This window comes from Dendronephthya gigantea, unplaced genomic scaffold (assembly GCF_004324835.1).
Source record: "Dendronephthya gigantea isolate DGI-Jeju-01 unplaced genomic scaffold, DenGig_1.0 000043F, whole genome shotgun sequence".
In the NCBI taxonomy this organism is placed as follows: Eukaryota; Metazoa; Cnidaria; class Anthozoa; order Malacalcyonacea; family Nephtheidae; genus Dendronephthya; species Dendronephthya gigantea.
In genome coordinates this window covers 1,253,363-1,274,983 of record NW_021163053.1, presented here as the reverse complement: position 1 = coordinate 1,274,983, position 21,621 = coordinate 1,253,363, and the positions used below count along the sequence as shown (strand labels likewise).

Below are 21,621 nucleotides of genomic sequence, written 5' to 3'. Positions count from 1 at the left end.
CAATTATACCAAATGAATTTTTGCGTTGCTGACTGCTGTGGATATGATTTGTGCATATGGCAGCACACCCAGCCAGGGAAATGCGGGCTTTAGAACTTCACAATTCCAACGCACCCTCTTCCTAGTTAATTTCTCAGGAGGATTTTGAAGGTTAAATGAAAGGCTATTAGAACTTATGCAATGGACTCTTTGAGATAATAATGATTCCAATCAAAGCGCTTTTATCCCACTGCATGTCGCATGGAGTAAATTTTGTTATTACTTCAAGCTGATATTTTTCTGCAGGAGGTAACAAAGAAGTGAATGGTAAAGAAACTTCATTTCGTTTGTATAGTTATTAGAAAATGAAGTTACGAAGATTAGAAGAAGTCATTAAACCAATTCCTAATTTGATTAACGTGCCTATGTAATATCTATATAGGTTGGTGAATATAGAACTGCGACGAATTATCAGTCTGAAAGAACTTTAGCAAAGAAAAGATAACGAAGTACTCTACTCCTACAGGTGAAGTTATAGTCAGTAGTCAGGTTCGTTTTGCGAAGTGATTTCCTGACAATCCTTTTGCGAAGTGATTTCCTCACAAGAAGTAAACGTGATGCATCAACCATGGTGTTTCTCACTTCAACCAGGCAAATCTAGAAGAAACTTAAGTAAATATTCATTATACCAACGCAAGTTATTAGCCAAACACATTTATATCATCTAATATTAAATACACTTTACCTAAGCTAGTGTATTTATACATCCAAGCTGCTCAATACCAAAACAAACAAACAAAAATTGCATGTTCCATCACTAAAAGCTTAGGTAAATACTACAGCTGAGCTTAGATTATCACAAATCACATATCACAAGTAATTAAGGCGAGTATATAGTAGTCATAACCAGCGAATGTTGGAAAAATAAACCTGTAAGTAAACTATGAACATAGCTTATAAATTTAATATCAAATAATTAAAGGAGGTAACAAATACTCCTACACACAAACTGCAGTAATGCTCACACGCTAAGATTCAAAGATGACTAAAGAATTCTTAATTAAATACTATGTAAATCCAGGTATAAATTAATCAAAACCGACCTAAGCCTGGGTGATAAATGTTTATACCCAACTTAGATTCATTTGCGTAGAAACGTTTCCTTGTGATATATAGGTAAAAAAAATGAGTCGTAATTTAGCCCTTGATAGCCGAAGATCGTCTATAAGTGACGGTGGGAGTCACTTACAGGATAGAAGGGTATCTATTACTACTTCAGGGGATACACACGGTACACGAAGGCCATCTATTTGCTCCATAACAGGGCCACCAAATCTCACCAAACGCAGGTCAACTATTCATCGTAAATCAAGCCTGCTTGACAATCATCCTGCCCAACTAGCATTCCGACCACGACTAGCCAACACATACCAGATGGAACCAGAAAGAAAGTTTAAACCTACAGAGATCCAGAAACTTGTGTATAATGTTCTAGAAGAGAGACTCGAAGACACAAGTTATGATCCTGACAAATGTCGTTTTCTCGTGGTTTCTCTCGCAAATGAAATACGGCATAGGGTAAAACAGATGGGGTTTGCTCGGTATAAGATAGTTTGCACTGTTGACATGGGATCGATTGCAGAACAAGGATTACGAGTTGCTAGTCGTTGTCTTTGGGATAAAGTTCAAGATAGTTTGGGAACAGCAACATATAAGAACGAGAGCTTGTTTGCAGTTGGAACTGTGTTTGGAGTATACCATGAGTGATACTTTGAAGGCCTTATTTTGCAAACTCACAACAAGATCAATAAAAACTAATGAATTAACTGCATGCGCTCATATATAATGTGGGAGTTGTAAAATCAAAAACATTGGAATTGTAATTTGCACATTGTGACTAATAATACCAGACTCTATGAGTAACAAATACAGTTATATAGGAAGACGATCTTATCAAGGCATGCATCGGTTTGACGCAACAGTCAGTTTAAACCGTCAGCTGCATGCACGAACCCATTACCCATATCAGCCAATACCATACTATTATCAGAAGACTTTTTCATCAAACACATTGCTCTAAAAGCCTGAGTTATAGCACTATATAGGGTATAAGTTCGTATGAATTATAAGCTAACAAAGGCGCTATATATATGTGCGCAGTAGGCAGTGTGTTTTATAGCGATTGTAAATTTTCCCACCCACCTACAGCTTATCTGAAAAAGAACAAGGAACTACTAACATGAATTTCCATATGGCGCCTAATTAAAAATACCGACTGTCGTTTATAGACATCATAATGATACATAATTTGCAACGATATCAACGCATAATCTATATTTATGTTAACAGTAGTTCACGTCCATAGACTTCCAATTAATCAAATCAAATTTCGAATTGACTGCCTGTTTACAGTTTATCAGATCATCAAGTTCATATCTAACAGGTCTAACAGGGAGAATGTAAACCAAGACACCTGGAATGATAATAATCTTGGGAAGAACGAGTCTTCTCCTAATGCCTTTCCCCTAATGGGAAGAACGAGTCTTCTCCTAATGGGAAGAATAATTCCATGGAATGATAGATTTGGGTGAGTGCTTAATCCCCGGCCATTCTGCCCACAAAAACACTTGTGATCATTCGCGCATTGCTAATTGAAGTTGAATGATTTCGTCTTTAGCAAAAATGATCTATATACACACGTCTACGGAATGTGTCCTCACAAGTGCAGTAATATAAGTGTGATTTCAAAAAAATTGCAGACTGGAATGATGGATGTGGAGAAAAATATTCAAATTAATCATAACACGATGACAAACATGCCACTAGTGAACTGCGCGTAACCGACGATTTGACGAAGCTGATCTTGTAAAAGGATCCCAGCGTGTGCATCTAGATGCATATATATCAATTCTTCTTCGCCAAAAAAGGTTTCTTAGACAATTTCCTGGAATTTCCTTCAAGATCATTTCCTCAATTTGTCAAATTCCTTTCAAAAGAAAATGTGCTTCAAAATGGAAGCACTAGCTGACCTGTCCTTACGATTGATTAGTTTGTCTCCTAAAAACTCGAACAGCAGTTCCCGGTGTTGCTAGTTTGCATCACGTTTTGCGGTCTGACCAAAATAATTAATATACGTTGACGGAGAAGCTATTAAATTTCTGGACGTATTCAACTTTAAACAAGTTTGTCTTGAAGAGCAAGACTCGTTTCCCTTCTGACGTTTACAATCGAAGACAACAATGCAAAATTACACTCATTAACCTCACATTATCGCCATTGACTACACCATTCTACATTACTTCCAATGCATCTACAGTAATGAAATGCAATACTAAACATGACAGACACAAATTAGGCCATACATAAACAATTAAACGGCAATTATTATGACTAACGTCCTTGCTTATCTTATGTGTCATAAATGCTTCCCCTCCATTTACAGGAGTCATAGAGAAATTAAAATAAACATACATGGAGTAAATTTTCCCCGCAAGTTGTGATTATATAGTTTCAAGTCAGTCATGTGCCACGTTCGTGGTTGCAAAAAGCATACCAACGGCAAAGATATGGGCTGACTTAAAGTTGCCAGAGGCAAATGCATCTTGAGTTGGATCAAATAGACATTGACTTGCTACTTCAATTCCATCTTCACGAACCTCGCCAATGAATACAGATGAAACAAGCTTTGTATTACAACAAACCACTCTTCTTGCTTTAGTACTGATCACTTTTGCCAACATAGCACTTTTCTCAACAAATTCCTCACTCGACTTCAAACCTGTTTCGTTTTCAAGCTGATCACTCAATTCTTCTGTTATAATTTTGCAAAATGTCTCTTTTAAACTAGGGACGGTACTCGAAGTGATAGACGACAAATCTTTCTCTTGACTGATTTGTTTCACCTGTAGGGCTGCCCCATGCCAGGTTGAAGATCTCTTTCTTCCACGAAGACCACCGACTCCCGAGACAACTGAACGCATGGAGGAAACAACCAGATTAGGTCGCTTAGACGAAGAAACATCTTCATTCTCAATCAGCGTGTCATAAGCCCCGATTGTGGAGGAACGATCCTTCGTTGAACAGTTAGATGGCCATGCCAAAGCCATAATAATACAGTCTGACAACAAATAATAATATATACAGTCCCTTGTACTTTAGTAAGTCACTACAACCAACTCTGATTAACACAAAGATACTTCGCACTTAATAACCAACCATTCGGGAACTATTCTCGCACATTAAGCGAAATATTGCTATTACTTATATTGCTGTCTCACAACACATTTTCCTTCATTCGAAGTTGCAACAATACACGCGACACAGGTCATTTAACTTCGAGATTCATATCAATTATACAGGAAGTAGGCACGTGAACTAGGTGCGATAATATTTTAATAGTTTGCTAAAAATATAACCGCATCATTCCCACAACAGAAACTGAACAAACACAGTAAGGTACAGATGCCCAGTTGTGTGGTAAAATCTAGAACTTATGAGATATCGACATTTTTAGGTCGAAAATTATAGGTATACGTTGCAAAATCCAAGCTCGCTTGGTAATTGATGAATTCATTCCTTGGATTTAAAACTCGATTTCTCAATAGTCGCCATAATGCTATTATTCATTGAACTCAATCGTTTTTTATGATATGACTTATGTATATACCAGCTACGAGATATACCACACAAGAGTGTGTACCAATATTATATGCAAACCTATACATCATGCGTAGGAATACAAAGCAGGGGTTGCAGGGCATAAACTATGGGAAAAGAAAATTGTCAAGCTCTGGGTATAATTGAACTTAAATATGACTTCATGGTTGAAAAAAGTCAAGTACATATTTCAAAAATGGTTAAAAAAACGTTAGAACTTGGATTGGTAAAGCGATTATTGTTCTAAAGTATTTAAGCGGTATATCGTCATCATAATTACAAGGATTTGGAAATAGTATGAATAGTTTTAATCGTAATCGTAAGTATTTCAAATTAGTACATCATCTTAGAACTTAGAACGCAAGAAAGATTTATTAACCGTCTATGCAGTTGTTAGGTGATAAAAAAAACGCAACTTGTCTAAACGAACGAAATGCGACGCAATCGTTCCCATAAACGCTAATGACACTACCTGTTCCCAAGATTGCTTCTTTGCAACTAACCAAATATAAATATAAACTTCTTACATGCATGTATTTCTTACCGTCCGTGTCATAAATGCAGAAACCTGTTTGTTAGAAATACTTTTGAAGAGACTCTCCAAGCACTTCTTCCATTTCACTGATTACTTGCTGACATTTTTGTTCCACTTCAAAAGATTCATCTATATTAATTACAACGAATATATAAACTAGTTCAAACTGGGAATAAAACTTTCCTGACACATTGTAAACAAGTTTATTAGTGTGCGCAAACAGATTATAGATTTAAGTCGTTATAATGCCTCATTCCAAAGGGCCAATTATTCGTCTCAGGGATTTTAGTTGATGAAAACAAGTGTCATGGTTTTTTTCGTTATGAAATAACATGTAAAGATGTTTTGTAGTAAACACAACACAAGTAAACACAATTGAAATAACATGCAAAGATGTTTTGTAGTAAACAAACCATACTACATACGTCAGACATAGTAGATAAAGGTCGGATATTTAGACATAGGTAAATATTAAGGTAGATATCAATGTAAACATACAGACATGGCGACAGTTAAATAGCGAGTATATCACGTATATCCTCTTACCAATACGTGCAGCTGAGGTTTGTTTTCATGCACGGTAGCACGTTCCGAATGATCCAATCAAAATAAGACAGTACCAATTATCTTGAAATAATGAGCATGTTTACGTACCTTCCATAAGTTCTGCAAGGAAAGGGATAATCTCTGGCAATAGAGCGAGGTACTCTTCCCCAAGCTTTTGATTCAGTTCTTGTAACACTTTTAACGCCGCTAAACGCACCTGAAGAAAAAGCAAAATTCAAACGGGGCTTGAGTATTTCAAAAAAAATATTACAACAGAATATACGCACTCGTTAAACTCGATAAACTGTTTCAACTTTAACAGAAAGTTCCGCGAAAAATTTAGCGAATATTGAAAGTCAAGTTTGTTTACCACCCTGGGGTAATAACATGAGCCACACGCACCCGGGGAAAGCATAACAGGTTTGGGATGAACTTCTCTAACATGTGGAAAAGCAAAGGAATAAGGGGTAATTATTGTCTCAAAATCTCACCAAATCACAAAAGAAATTTCATTGCAAAGCAAAAATATTTGAGTTCATGTTTTTGAACAAATGTTTTTGTCTGTACCTGTGGTGAAGAATGTCTTGTTTTCAAACAAATTTGATGATTCATTGTTTTCCAGTAAGTCTCGTCACCAGCCGCCACTGCAAATTGCGCAATACATGGAGCCAAGTGGTCAGATATTCTGTTATTAAACACCTCTGCGTTTCCAATCTGATTTTCTATCTGAATGTATAATTTTTGGTTGTTTAGTATCAGGTTACTTCACTTGTTTTCACCCTTAACTTTTAAAAGAAGCTCAAGATATGGGTCAAATTGTGCTCAAGATATGGGTCAAATTGTGAAAATAATTCCTCTTACGTTTCATTAATAGTGTTTCAACCAATGCAAATATAAATGTCTTCTATATCTGTATATTCATGGAATGGAGTAACAGTCAAATTGTGGAAGAATATAAACTAACCTGATCAACTAAAGGTTGAAGCAGTCGATCGAATCGTTCTTTATTGACAAACCGTTGATTGTCATAGAGAAAACATTTATAGAAGCAATCCAAAACATAACCAAGTAGCTGATCGGATTTCTCAGTTGCTTCATCGTCCCAATATTCACCAGAAAAGAACGATTCTTCTGAAAAACAAATTCACAGATTATGAACCTGGGCATGAGGTTGGTTTCAACGTCGTTATCTGGGATCATAGATGATATGGTTAAATTACGAACAAAATTATCATCTTTTTCTACCTGTTTTCGTAATATTAGTGGAATCAAGAATACTGGCGGTGTTTTTAACGAGATATCCAGCGAAAAGGACAAAAAGACCTTTCAGTTTGTCCGCCATCCTAAACAGAAATTCATAACGATAGTTTGTTTGATAGATATTATGCTATATATTCATGAATTTAAACCATCATAATTCGCATATTAATAGTAGTTGATCAGAGTAAGTGCATGCAGATTACCTTTGTGAGGGATTTTGCGATTACCATTTTATCGTTCACACATTTCCTTTTCGGGTTTCAGTCAATTAACCCGCGATTTCATGCTCGAAAAACGAACCACAGACACAATCTTACCTGTCAGCCAAATGATAAAACACCAATTGTCGTGACTTAGCAGCTGACGATCTTGTTGCCCAGTCAACTAGCTGAAAGAAAACAATATAAGATAGAAATAAGTATTAGGTATAGGAATTGATTTGAATCAAGCAAGCAGGAGAAGTATCAATATACCTTCAAAAACATTGGTCTAAATAACGACTCGGAAAGTCTCATAATCAAACTAATAAAAGCCCCAATAATCGTTTCTTCTGTCTTCAGTACTTTTTCTTCTGGAACTCCCTGGAAAATTCGTCCGATAAAGTTTAAGTTGAAAACTGCATTGATAAAATAATATTGGAATGCGCAAATAGAACTCCATACTAATGAGTGCGACGCATGCACGCGCAGAGTGAGACGGAATATTATTAAATTGATATATTTGCGTGGGCTTAGGAAGGGTGCATGTACAAAGATGTACAAAAACTCACCTGTGCATGTTGTGAACGATAGTCCAAAGCGGAAACAAACAAGGACAACAGTTCATTATGGTAATTATTTACATCATCCTTTGTCATGTGTGTTATACAGCTGTCAAGAATTTCGTATAGAGCATTCAATGATTCCTACAAAAGGAAACAGAATAATGCACCGAAGTCTCTTACAGAAGCTTGGAAAATTCGGAAAACAAGTACGTCTGTATTCTCCGTTGTTCCTTGTACTCCTTTCTGTTTTAGAAACACTCAACTAACAGACATATATACTGTAAGTTCCACAGCTTTAGAAATAACTTATAGTGTCTCATTCTTGTTCGTTGTTTCCTCGTTTAGTCATTTTTATTTCATTAAAAGTTCGTAGGCCTTTATATTAGTAACACTTACATTGTTTTTATTTACAACGATTTCCTCATAGCATTGAGAAACATTAGGAATCAGGATACGCGGTTTGACCAAAACAGCAATGTCAGTTCTAACAATGAATATAATCCATCAGACATGTTTTGATTACGGTGCACACAATACTACAAACACGACACAAATATCATTAAAGTAGCAGTTATAGCATATATTTAACCAAACTTCATGGAATAATAAACTCAGAATAGATTGATATACATAACGTTCATCGACATGCTTGGAACATCGACCATGCATGTTTTACACTGAAAGGTACTGTAACATTAGTCAAGATCATTCTGCAAAGAACATACCTTAGACTAGCACCCAGGTCAACAATCTGCTTGTTCCAATGCGAGTTTGCATTTGTCATATCTTCATCAATTGATATAAACGCAGGTGATACCAACTAAAGAGAAAATGTGAAAACGTACCTTGTTATTTTAAAAAGATATACTCTTTTGAAACTGACAACGCCAATTTAATTCTTAATGATTATTATCCCTGAAATGGTCATTTCCTTCTCACACCCCTGCTCGATTCCTTACGCTTCTGTTTTTGATGGTTTATGCAATCAAGGATAACGATTTTGCTCATGTTTCGTCAAAATTCACTGCATCGTTTAACAAAGAATTACCTGAAGAATCATAATCTTGAGATAAGGACTCAGGAAATTCGGCAGAGACTTAACGACTTTTTGTAGAACGGTCAGAGCATTCAGCGACAACAAGTCGGATCTGGTAAGGAGAAAACAATATTACCGAAAAGGAGATTTTATGCACTTAAATTATATTTAACAGTTATTCTGCGAACTCGAGTCGTAACAAACTTTGTCGCCCTTTCAGTGCATTTTGGTGTGCTATTATCAACTAAAGCTTGGATTTCTATTTCACTCAACTCCCCAAATCTTTCGGCCATTTTGTTTACTTTCTTCTACTAGACATATATGAGCTAATATCTGTTTAGTAGCCAACCAATGAAATCGCAGCATACCTCATATCTGGCGCTTGTGTATATAATAATAGTTTTTAATATTCTTGAACAAACTATGTACCCTTAAATGTATTTTATACCAAGACTGAACAAAACCTAGACTCCCTGGTTTTTTCACCAATAAAATTCCATCCACTTAAAACGTTTTAAGGGAAATATGTACCTCTTCTCGATGCCTTTTGTTTCCAGTATTTGTAAAACAAGCGGAAGAAATTTAGGCAGGAATGGTATTGAATGAACTTTAAGAACAGAACATAACTCGGCGAGGCAATGTAATGCACTTGAGGCAACCTGTAACGGCAGACATATCACATGTGAATGCAAAATACTTGATGTTTTTCAAGAAAATTTTGGCGGGTACAGGATTTGCTTAGCTCATATTAATATTTCTGAAGTTGGTTATGAAAAACGACGTAATAACATTTGAACACGAGAAAGATGCTTAACGTCGAGAGACTGGAACTATGTACGAATCGTTTATGTCTCATAAATTAATCTATATTGAATAAGCTCACCTGTGCCTTCACATTGCTGCAGGATATAACTTCAACTGCCACAGGAAACATCTTAAATTGTTAAAACAAGTATTATAAACACGTGTACGGATGCAGACTCAGGGAAGTTTTACAATCAGTCTTCGAAATGTACCAGGCTATCACGGGATTTATGGCGCGTCGTCCGCCATTTTTGCTATATGGAGAGTTATATGTCATGTCAATACACCATGAATTGTTTGATTTTTTTAAAAGTTACAGATGTATAAGCACGCGTGAGTTGAAAATTTCAATTAAAGCATATATACCTTATACCTTAGCTAGATTATTAAATGATACCTTTTTCAATGGAAGATTATGATTTTCGTTTAACAGCTTCGATAGCACCACAACTGTATTAAAAGCTGACTGTATATTGACATCTGGTTCGTCCGTATTTTGTATCAAGGGCATTATAGCATCAAGAAACGATAGCAATACCCCAACCTAAATAAAGTGTGTATGAAATCGATATGAAAAGAATACTTGATTGATATCAACTTGCATCGATGATCTATTTATTCTGATTTGTAAATCAGACAATCGCGCAATAGGAGATTGTTTTATGACATGTAAAATAACTTTACCTCTTCTGCTGAACAATGACCGCTATGTTTTGCCATTCTCTTGTTAAAAAGATCCATTGATTTTTTTCTGATCAATGAATTCTTGCCCTGCACAAGCTGAGAGACAATACTCACAAATGCTGCTCTCGGGAGAAGGTCACATACCTCAAAAATAAAAAAATTTGTGTGAAAACCCCCACAAAGATTTAATTTTGGTTGCTTGCCTTTAAGAATTGTAGTCGCTTTGTTTAATGATTCTTGTTGCAACACAATACCAGCTGCTACAAAGCGAACTTATAAATTGTCATTTAGTGCAATCTGCAAAAGCATACCTTTTCAACAATATGATAAACCTTGTGAAGTAACACGCGTAAATATTTCACTGTCGTTTCTTGAACGTTGCTTTCTAGTGCCCGTGAAATAAAGGTGATGTACTTCAGGGATTCCTCCAGTAAACTAAAATATGATGGACAGGTGAAATAAACAGGTGATTAACCAATCCAACACGTCACAAGCGTATAGTGAAACAATTAATGTAACCATTAAACCATGAAACGTAAATTTTTCATGAATTTCCAGTGTTTACGTAGAGATTTTCATATTTCTGTAATCAACCCTGATTTACCTGAGATAAAAATTCTCAGCAGAATCATCTTTCTCTTCAGTAATATTTTCAGTCTAAATACGTAAAAGCATGAAAAAATGTTTAAAGAAGCTGAAAGAACCTACTTTGAATACTTTCATTTTACTTGCTTCATTTACATGTATCGTATCAGATATTTTTTGTCAAGAAATTGCCAATAACTACGTACCTTATTCAACAGATTGTCTGTTCCAAGAACGCTTAAAATTACTTCAATGGCACAAAATTTAAACTGATGTAATTCTTTTCCGGAATGGGTATTCAAATCAAACACAATGCCAGATGAATCAGCGTAACGTTTCCTATTTTTTCCTGAATAAAATTGGAAATTTAATGAGAGAAACGTATAAAGAAACATGCAGGAATCAGGATCACAAAATATAACTTACACGGCAATTGTTTAACATATCATACGTTCCAACACGAATCACCTGCACAGTTCAAAATGACATTTAAAAGGCGTTACAAACCTTCCGGTTTTTCTTCAGGAAGCATTGCAAGGTATTTTAGAAGATTGATCAAAGAAAGCATCTGAAATAGAACATGGAATTAATGATTTAACTAACCTACAGCGTTGGGCTTTAATGAAGCAGTAAACATATATACAAAAGGTTTTCTTTAAAGAACCTTCAAGAATTGATAAAATAATTACCTGAATCTCAGGAGAAAACTCACAGCATAAGAAGTTACAAAATACTAATCCGGATTCCTTTTTATCAATCTATCAAAAAAATAACATTAATGTTTACAACCAAATCTCTATCTTAAATCCAGTCCAGAAAATCGCATAATTTATAATCATTGACTACTGTATGTATGTACCTTTGTTTCTTTGTTTGATATTTTCTCAAGAAGTAAAGCTAAGCAAATATGAAGATAACGCGAAGCTCCAAGTGTTGTTAGAAGATGACTAAACACTGGTAAACGACGGTGCTCAGGCACATGAGGAAATGCATCAACAAATACTCGCATTACTTTTGTCACCAAAGACTCCAAGTTTCTTTCATTTTTCTCAGCCTGGTTAGAAAAAACACTTAGAGTAAATAACACAAATCGCTGAATCGTCGTATCTATGTACATGTAAATAACCGTCTTTTAAACAATAGACGAACTAAAAATTAGCTGACAATGCCTGCTGTTGATACAGGAGTGGTTGACCTAAAGATGTAACTAAAGATTAACACTCTATATTTACTCAAACTGTGGCAAGTTTTCAAACCTGTATAAGTGCTGGAATGATGGATTCAACTGTCCTCTTAATAACTTGGAAGCTATATGTATCGTCCTGGCGCAGAACACTCATTCCCATGAATGTAAATATGGACATAACATTATGAAGAACTTTTTCCTAGAAAGAAGATGGGATGATATTCGACATGCTCTGAGTTCTAATGAAGATGAATTTATTTGTACGTATATATGTTACCCTAAGCGACCAAGCATACAGAAATAACATACAGGGAAAAGCTGTGCTCCGATAGCCAACAACGACAGGGCATGGTGATGAGTTTGAGGATTTTCAGACACACGAATACAGCGAATGACTTGTTCAACGCTAAAGTGAGATTCACTTAGGACACCTGTGACATAAACAGCGAGAATTGAGTATTTTTATAGGAAAGATATACATAACAGGCATGTAACAGGCCATCTACGTATGATAATTCAAGAAGCTGCATGAACAAGCTTATAAATCAATAATTATCCCATATAAGATTCGTAAGTCTCACCTTTTTTCTGATCAACATGAGCTTGGCAAATCCTGAACATTGTAGAGAGAAGCAATTGCTTGATATAATCTGCAGATACTTCGGGTGACATTTCAAGACACCTAAAACACACAAATGCCGTACGTAGGTTTACAAACATAACATCAAAGTAACACCAAAGTGTCTATAAAATTCGGCTTGTGGACTGGCGGACATCGTTCGAACATTGCGATGAGCCTAGTGTACTACAGTGGCAGTCTAGTGCATGCATGAATGTAATCATAATCGATTAATAGAAAAATAGACGTACATTGAGAGTAATTTAAAAAGAATGGGAAGCAAACTTTCAACTTGATCAACGTCATCTTTCGATTGTAACACTTCGATGATAGCAATGACTCTCTGCCATAATGGACCAAACGAAGTGGACCAAACTGCAACGTCTTCAGGCTTAGTTCTATAAAAACAAGGTAAAAAGTTTACAAAACGATCCACAACAAAGCAGAGACAACTATCGTGCACAGTGCTCAAGAACAGGAAGAATACTAACTTGGATTCCTTCATTTTTGGCTTCTCTTCTCCCAATAATTTACTTATTTCATTTTGTATTTGATCAGCAGTTATCGGTAGCTAAATATAAAAAAATAAAGGGTATAGACTTTTATAGAAGGGTATAGGGTATACACACTCGCTGATCTCGGAGGGAGAATTCGTCTATATCTCCATGCGTGTTATATTCATCACATATCTTTCACGGACGTTCTTTTTGCCACCATGCACTAGCTCTGAATTGTATAGGAAGAGCACATTAATCATATGCATGGTGCATGAGTACAGTAAATGGGCATATACCAATGAGCCAGTACAGACAATTAATAAGTTCAATATCGCTTCTACTCCATAAAGATGAAGGAATATAGAAAGACATGTGTACCTGTTTTAAAACGTCCTTGATCTTAGCTGACATTTTATGGTCGCTCGTTTCTGTAAGCACGTCAATCAATTCGCCCAACACTCGACTTTGTATATTTTCATCGTCAATTGCTTCAAAGAATTCCGTAGTGATCTGTAGAAATGTATGTAGAAATGAGGCAAAATAAAGGTGAATTGCTAATTATATTATACAAAGTGGTTTAGGACACGTGTCGATTACTTTTACCTGGTTAAGAACGGCTTCCTGCGGCGTCTTGAGACCAGGAAATAAAGGTTTTGAAAGGCGTAGAAGTTGTAGCAAAATCTCAAGCAGCCTGGGCTCGGATTTAAGAATACCAGCAGTGCGAGGGGTAAACTTTTGAATATAGTAGAGCAGCATTTGACTGTCATCAACTGAATAATCTGTGTAGAAACAAAAATCACAAGTTATTTCACGCATGCAGACCATTCAGTAGCTATTGAACAAAAATGGTCACCGTTCGCAAACCTGCTGACTTCAAGACGTTTCCTACTCTTTGTTTCATGGTACCGTGACATACGATGAGAATATCCTATAGAAAGATATATAAACATCATACAGACATCTTATCGAAAGGAAATGTAATATAAGTGTAGGTGTAAGGTATAAGGAAGAAATACGTAACGTTCATGGACATGGACTAACCAACATTTACGTGCTTTTAATTTCTATATCATGCAAACAATAATAACTCAAGCGAGTTGTATGAACGTTGTTTATTTTAAGAAGAAGTCAGATGTACTTATCGTACAACTATATATAGCCTTGTGTCGAGTTGATGTTACGCATACCTCGCTATCAACTTTGTTGAGTGTTGCTATAAGAGCTCGAGAAACATATATAGGGGTCGCTTTTTCAACTATGTGGTCCAGGAGATAATGGAGCATGTTTTGTGCAGTTGAGTGTTTCTTTGACTTGGATTTTCGTCGGCCACTGCTGTCAGAAGATTTACTATCGAGCGTCAAAGACCTTTGAAACACACTAAATACAAAAGAAAAGTATCATCATAATTCGGAGGTTTTTTGGAATTGATATCGTTATCTCTTTATAGCGTTTTCACCATTTATAATCATGTTTCTTCATTCAAAGATATATCTTCATTCAAACTTACGCGTAACTGTGACACCCCTTATACAACTTAACTAAGACACGCAAGAGTTTTTGAGCTGGATTGTTGGAAATTACTTGCTCAGGACTACAACCATAACTCACGAAGTCACATGTTTCTCAAAATGTTTACTGAAATTTCACCTGGCGACAAACGTTCTGTCAGCGATAATCTCTTCCGACGACTCACAGACAATGTTCCCGAGATGAACTGAGGCGGTTTTATTAGTCGAGCGAGACATAATTAATGAGAGGACTTCCACAGCACTCTGGCGAATTGCCGTAATTGGACTAGTCAAACACACCAACAACGATGGAAGCACTACAAAAGATTTTCACCGGGATGAATAAATGAACCAAAATAGGGCAACATGCATGCAAAGAAGACAAACAGATCTAGCGACTAATTCTTATCGCATACACAATAACGAGGTTCATGCAGATTTGACTCCAGCTATACATACAGTACTACCGCTAACGTTCGTATACATGCAGTACTGTACTCGTGATTTGTACCGAATTTGATTGGCTAATCTGATAAAACCCGCATTCTATAGTAGAATAGTGCAACATCGCAATTTTAGATAAAATAACACGCACATTTAAAGCAGTACTACAATGCTTCGCACCTATATCGAGAAACTTGACAATCTTAGTATTGCAACATATATACACACTGATTCAAAAAGCCGTACCTTGAGATTTCTCTGATGTTATTTCCTCTATATTTTGTTCATTTAAAGACGGTATTAAAAACTTTGCTACATTAAGACTCTGCACAACAACTATAGCACTGGGAACAGGAAGGTCGCTGGGATCACTTGATGATTTCTGCCAGCTGGTACTCGACCATAACAATGTAAGAAATTTTAGAAACTGCAGTCTGTGGGAAAATTGTGCCTGAAATAGAGGACGGATTATGCCTTAACAACACCGAAGAGGCTGAATATAAAAAGGCTTTAACAAACGTCCGTCCTACCACTGAATTACGGTAAGATCTTTACACCCACGGCCACACGTACATCTGGGATAATACTGTATCTGCTATACATTTATATGAATAAGATATATTACGCGCGTTTTAGTACCTTCACGATTGTCTCGAAACAGCTCTTGAATTCGTCATGAAGTAAAAACTGCTGTCCTTCGACTAGTCCTTTGAACATGACATCGACGACAGACACAAGAGTCTAGGAATGTGAATAAAGAGAATGTATAATTTTTGTCATTACATCAATTACAAATGGCCAGAGGAAATATTCTCTTTTGTTCAATTGCTGGTCAGATCGACAGGACTCCAGGGTGAAACTGTAAATTCTCTCATTTTTATACGCCCTTTTTATGTAAATATAAATAGTTCGAATCCCTCTGAATTAAATGAAAGAAATTAGTCTCCGGTCCTTCATTGCTCACAGTACAGTACAGTGGAATAATGGAGTGCATGCAGTAAATAAAATATTGCTTGACGCATGATGGGACGTTTACCATAATAGTGACTGAAGACAGTCAAAGATACATAGCAAAGACGTATACATGCAATAACATAACGAACCATGGTGTACTGCTCCTCATTAACATCAGTAATTTTCCACCAAATTGACGATTGTTGTTGAGCTTGAGGAAGACACTTGACAGCATTTTCAAGAACGTAAAGATACATTTTTGATGTAACATAAAGCAGCTTCCTTTCTTTTTTCCGTTTCAACACATGAAGATAATTTGTCAGTAAGCCGATAGGAACAATACCACAATCTTCTTGCGAAGTCACCACACTGTCTGAATCCTAATAATTTGATTTCAAATTTCGATAAATACTCGATACTAACATTCGGTGTTGTTGTTTTAAGGATTCAGTGGATCAGACGTGGGGAAAATTGACCATTGGAAAATGGCGTTATATATGAACACCCTTAGATACAGTGCTTCACATGCATATAAAGATCTCCCGTCATGTCGTCAGCAGGAAAATAGTTCATCAAAAAGATTAAAGATACAGTAAAAAATAATGTTTAGCTACAAATATACATATAAAATGATGACTATAAACCCACCGTAACAGATTTGGTGATTTTGTCATTTTGTGTCACCGAAGCAACCAGTGTTAGCAATCCAGGAAGAAACAGGAAAATAACTGCAAATCTTTGATCCTCATCTTTGCAATTATTTACATATTGGCAACATATCATCAGAAACATTATGACAAAAGTTTGGTTTTGCGTTTGGTTTGCATGGTCTTGCATTTCTTTTATCTAGAGTTGAGTGGAGTTAATTATTATTATTAAGCGGCAAATAAAGAGGAAAAGTATATATTTTCAAAACAGCTCAAACTGCTTTTATTTGTAGCAATCCTGTGCCCAAATCACTTTATTAAGTTGAAATCTCTGTGATACGGACTATTACGAAATGCAAAGTGTATACATATTACCATTTCAAAAGCAGATGGATTATTCAGAATATTCATTCCTTCCACGAGAACATATATGATCTTGGCATTTGTAGTTGCAAGCTCTTGAAGAGTCGAGTCTGCAGTATATTTTCCAACTTCTGTAAAAATAAAGGTGGGGGAATCAAATGTCACAACGTCATTTTTAATTGGTATTTTTCCGTGAGTCGATCAGGACTAACAACTTATCCTGGTCGGCGTTAAGAAGATGTATTATATCTATAGGTACATGTGAATATAGGTACGAAGAAATAATAAAAATACGAAGAAATCGACAACTATACGTCTACAGTACATGTCAGCCTTCCTGTGTCAGATACTATCTAGTGCTTGTTTATCACGTCCACAGTGTGGCTCATACAAGATATTATACATCATTCACAGGTTACTATATAACGTCAATATCACAAGCATTTTTATCCACAATGCATACAGATGAGTCTGTAAAGAGTCTGTAAAGAGCAACCAACTGTATGCACTCCAGGCTATGAAATTATGAGTCACCAACTACGTATTCAACTAATGTATGTCAGAGTGTATGTAAATTTGTCTTTATTTTTGCATTCAAATCAGTAGTTTTTGATTGTACACAAATAAAAATATTCTATCACTTCAGCTACACCTTAACATGCCCACGACACTTACGACAAATGGAAACAGGCATTAATCATCAATCGTCTGGTGCATGATTCCATATTATTAATATCTACCTACCTTCAATCAAACGTTTCTTTCGTAAACTCTTCACCATACATTGCGCTTTTAACTGAGATTTCAACAAACGATCAAGAGCAATTTTTGCACGATCTAAACTATTTTTCTTTAAAAACAGAAACGGCAGAACGTAAAACAAAATTGCATCTTTGGTACATGACAATCTTTTAAACATTTCATCACTCAAAAAAACATCGATTGCTTTTTCAAATACGTCTGACCTAAAAAATAAAACGGGAAATGGGATGTAATACTACAAGAATACAAGATTACTATATACAGCCCTTTAAATTTGCTTTTCAGATTTCCCTGTGTCAGATACTATCTAGTGCTTGTTTTATATCATAACCACATTGTGATTCTTTCAAGACATTTCATCATTCACAGGGAAACGTCTTAACACAAAGTCAAGTTGAACCTGGCTCCTCTTTGAGCAGGGCACCCAGGGTCATCTTTATGCATAAAACCTTATCTATTCAACGCGATTTATTCTCGTGATATAAATTAGGTTTTTCCTTCGCACAAAATTTGCGTGACTCACCATTTTCGTGAGGACTTCTCCATTAACTTAACTAACGGGGAAATCAGAAGATCGCCACCACAAACATTGATTAGTCCCTAAAATACACGAAACAAATGTGTTGTCATGTTGTGATAAATTGAGAAAATTTTCAACATACCGTAGCAATAGAAAGGGAACACAGATTTTTGAATTACATTTCCAAAAAATACCTCATTCAACTCCAATACAGCTGAGACGACGCTAGGATCATCGTCGTGTAACTTGACTAACAGTGATTCTTTCAAAAAATTGTAATCTTCAACGTCACGCTTGAGAAAAATTTTATATATAAATTTTAATTTTTTTCTGATCAAGTGCCTGGGTGTATAATCTTCTACACTTCCCGTGCTTGAAGGGGGGAGGGAGATTGACAACTCAAAGGAAAGAGTTGGAAACACTCATATAAACCAAAAATTTTGGAAGATGAAGAAAGGTAGAGGGGAAATACACCGATTAATTTTGTAGATACACCGATTAAATTCAAGTAAAACTTGTACCAGCAAAGTATAATCTAACAATTTTAGTTTGAAAACACAAAAGACATATGATACTAAAATTAGTATAATTGCATTATAATTGCATATGTACTCCATTTTCGGAAACCTCCTTTTCCGTTTTGTCGCCTTAATCTAAAGTTGGTCTATTATGCAAGTGGTCCTTTGCAGTAACATGAATCTTACCATGGGTTCTTTTAAAATATCTGAGACTTTCTTAAGAGCAAGTTTACGATATTCAGCCTCAGGATGATGCAATGCTATTAACAGAGTTGAGCCAGAATCACACACAACCTTGAATAAAGACAACATAATTTTTCATTAATGACATTAAAATGCTATATATTTCTATTAATTTATTAATACAAGTCAGTTACTTTTTTGCGCAATATAATTTTTCATTGGGACAATTACAGCATTCACAATTATTAGGAATTAAGCTTGATTACCTACCTGACTGCCAATATTTGACAATGCCATTGAAACAAAGTCTTGAGTCCATTGCAGATATTGCTTCTTGTCATTTTTTGACATTTCCTCATTTTGCAAACTAACCAAGTAGTCTTGAATTGTCTTGTCCATTTCTTCTTGCCATCTAAGGAAGTTCAATAAAATGCATATAAATTTGTTTCCATCTGTTTATTGCATGTGGAATTGCTACTGTAACTTCCATGGTATTCTAGTTTAGGTGTTATTTTCTAAACTATTGATAATACAATTCATGCTTGACTAAATCTAAGCTAAATCAGTTACCTATTTTGAATAATCTTGACCATACTCTTCACACTACATTCAAATTTGGCCACATCAGTTTCTCTTGATCTTCTCTGGATGTATTCATTGAGAAGATGTCTACAGCAAAATTGGTGACCACATCTGTAAGAGGCTGATGCCATGGTTGCATGCACATCAGAACAAACTAAGCAAGCAACTAAGCAAGGTATATAAAATATATTTATTTCTTAGATTGAGAAATTAATCACCCACTTTGGTTTTAGTCAAAATAACATATAAACTCACTGTAACTTTCTTACCTGATGACTTCCATCCTTGTTGTTTTATTCACATCAATATCTTTGAGTAAATTTAACAATTGAGACTCATAAACTGATTCTCCATCCATGGACATTTTTATCAAATGAAAAATAACAACTTTCAAAAATGAATCTATTTCATATCTCTCTGATAAATCTGAAACAAGTGTTCCCATGTTTGGCAGCTTGCATAAAGTTTGATAAACCCTAAAACACCAACATATTTAGGGTTGTAATATATCATTGTTGGCTATAATTATCACAACATAAATTATTGCACAATATTCCTGATTGAATTAGACTCAAAATACAAAAATCCTATACTGTCTGATGATCTTACACTTTTGGGAGTTCCACCAACTTGTGACTTGAGCACAAAATACTGATGCACTCCACCAAAGACTTTGACAGTTGCACACTGGAATTCTGCACAAATTTGGAGAAAAAATGTACAATAGGGGGTTGTAGAGCATTTAGCAAACTGAATATAAGGCAACAAAGTGTTAATTAATTTACATGTAGTTTGGTATCAATTCAAAGTATGATCAAAACAACTAAATACATACTTTACACATAATCTTAAGAAGTGATTTAATAACTGAAGATTCCAATTCGCATTTTGTTGTCAATTGTCCAATGATCATATATGAAGCGGCTTGTAGGTCTGGAACATTTGATTTTAAACCATGAATAATTTGAGCAAGCACTGAGGTCACAATTTCCTCAGAAATCTTGTCAAGTCTGTCCAGAACGCCTATGACAGTTGACATATAAAATGCAGAGAACCCATGAAAGGCTACAAAATTTTGATTAGTATCACTACTTGTTTTACAAACATCAAACACCAAACCAGATATAAATGTGAAGAATGCAGGATTTGAGATACAATGTTGGATGATGGTACTGTGTGGCAATGGACTGCCTGTTTTCTGAACTGATATAAGCCATGACCATTTCGTATCGGTAAGATTTATCAGCTGCACAATGCGTGCAAATAGATTGGTCTTGTGATATGGGAAGACACAGGCCAACAAATCATCAATGTTATACAAATGGACTTGGTAACGACGTATTAACCACTCTAGTGTTTTATGAGCTGGCTTCAGTAGAATATACTGAGACAAGAAACGAAGATAATCCTTTATATTGCTGTCTAACTTGTCATTCAACTCTTGAGACTGTAAACTTCGTTCAAGCAGTTTAGATGACTCGCTAAAAAGCAATGTTTCAAATCTCTCAAATTCCAAATTTACAAGCTTGAGTTCCTCCAGTCCATTTAAAGCCAGTGCAAATACTGTTTCATTATCAATATCAGAAGCCTCTTTCGGGTCAAAAAGAAACGACGTTTTCTTCTTAAATTTCGTAGCTCTTTCCAGTGAACTACTATCTGGAATTCGAAGCCGTTTCAACTGTTTTTCCAAGGACGACATGTTTGCACGTGTTGGTAAAAGTTTACAAACTTTACATATTACAACTTTTCTAACCTTGAGCCTTCGATCTACACTGCAGAAATGAAATACTTTGTGTGAGCCTTATCTGAATACTACGCCTAACCTTACTGCATCAACTGCATCAGCAGGTTAGATTGGTAGGATAAATTGGAAAAATATATAGACTTCATATTTATCTATGATTTGATGATTATTTCCTGCACGCGCCAGCTTGCGGAATAAAAAAATGATGCAGTAATTCTATTACAATATAATAAGTATACAATTCTT

General features: G+C 35.6%; 2 protein-coding genes across 5 annotated transcripts; one reads left to right on the top strand and one right to left on the bottom strand.

Annotated features, from left to right (window-relative positions):
- Window positions 1-564: 564 nt before the first annotated feature.
- On the bottom strand, window positions 565-21,348 carry LOC114527050 (HEAT repeat-containing protein 1-like). Of its 4 annotated transcripts, none has more exons than XM_028548634.1 (46): window positions 20,467-21,348; window positions 20,241-20,326; window positions 19,901-20,107; window positions 19,620-19,718; window positions 19,320-19,461; window positions 19,053-19,160; window positions 18,543-18,641; window positions 18,352-18,428; window positions 17,811-18,031; window positions 17,079-17,197; window positions 16,705-16,902; window positions 16,206-16,436; window positions 15,742-15,843; window positions 15,349-15,553; window positions 14,798-14,975; window positions 14,338-14,527; window positions 14,015-14,078; window positions 13,754-13,929; window positions 13,529-13,660; window positions 13,145-13,224; window positions 12,905-13,051; window positions 12,616-12,716; window positions 12,344-12,465; window positions 12,105-12,233; window positions 11,708-11,902; window positions 11,538-11,606; window positions 11,356-11,416; window positions 11,055-11,197; window positions 10,868-10,920; window positions 10,575-10,698; window positions 10,264-10,407; window positions 9,977-10,123; window positions 9,659-9,709; window positions 9,307-9,434; window positions 8,788-8,887; window positions 8,465-8,559; window positions 8,136-8,223; window positions 7,746-7,880; window positions 7,450-7,557; window positions 7,294-7,364; window positions 6,962-7,059; window positions 6,681-6,847; window positions 6,284-6,442; window positions 5,825-5,933; window positions 5,180-5,299; window positions 565-636 (listed from the first exon to the last, which is right to left on the bottom strand). In XM_028548634.1, exons 1-45 carry the CDS (start codon window positions 21,328-21,330, stop codon window positions 5,211-5,213), a joined length of 6,411 nt encoding a protein of 2,136 aa, XP_028404435.1. In that variant the 5' UTR covers window positions 21,331-21,348; the 3' UTR covers window positions 565-636; window positions 5,180-5,210. The 4 variants fall into 4 exon arrangements, with proteins under 4 accessions (XP_028404435.1, XP_028404434.1, XP_028404433.1 ...); XM_028548633.1 differs by lacking the exon at window positions 565-636 and adding an exon at window positions 4,010-4,096; XM_028548632.1 differs by lacking the exon at window positions 565-636 and having other exon boundaries at window positions 4,103-5,299.
- LOC114527319 (tctex1 domain-containing protein 1-B-like) lies at window positions 1,165-1,746 on the top strand. Its single transcript, XM_028548980.1, has one exon. The coding sequence runs from the start codon at window positions 1,165-1,167 to the stop codon at window positions 1,744-1,746; it is 582 nt and encodes a 193-aa protein (XP_028404781.1).
- Window positions 21,349-21,621: the final 273 nt, after the last annotated feature.

What these genes read in the sequence shown, in the direction of transcription:
- LOC114527319 (XM_028548980.1), top strand. Translation starts at nt 1,165, where the DNA reads ATGAGTCGTAATTTAGCCCTTGATAGCCGAAGATCGTCTATAAGTGAC.
- LOC114527050 (XM_028548634.1), bottom strand. Translation starts at nt 21,330, where the DNA reads ATGTCGTCCTTGGAAAAACAGTTGAAACGGCTTCGAATTCCAGATAGT. An exon ending in GAGAAGTCCTCACGAAAATG is followed by an intron (nt 18,032 to 18,351) that starts GTGAGTCACGCA and finishes TTTATTTTTTAG; the next exon opens with GTCAGACGTATTTGAAAAAG. An exon ending in TCGGAGCACAGCTTTTCCCT is followed by an intron (nt 12,234 to 12,343) that starts GTATGTTATTTC and finishes TCTTCTTTCTAG; the next exon opens with GAAAAAGTTCTTCATAATGT.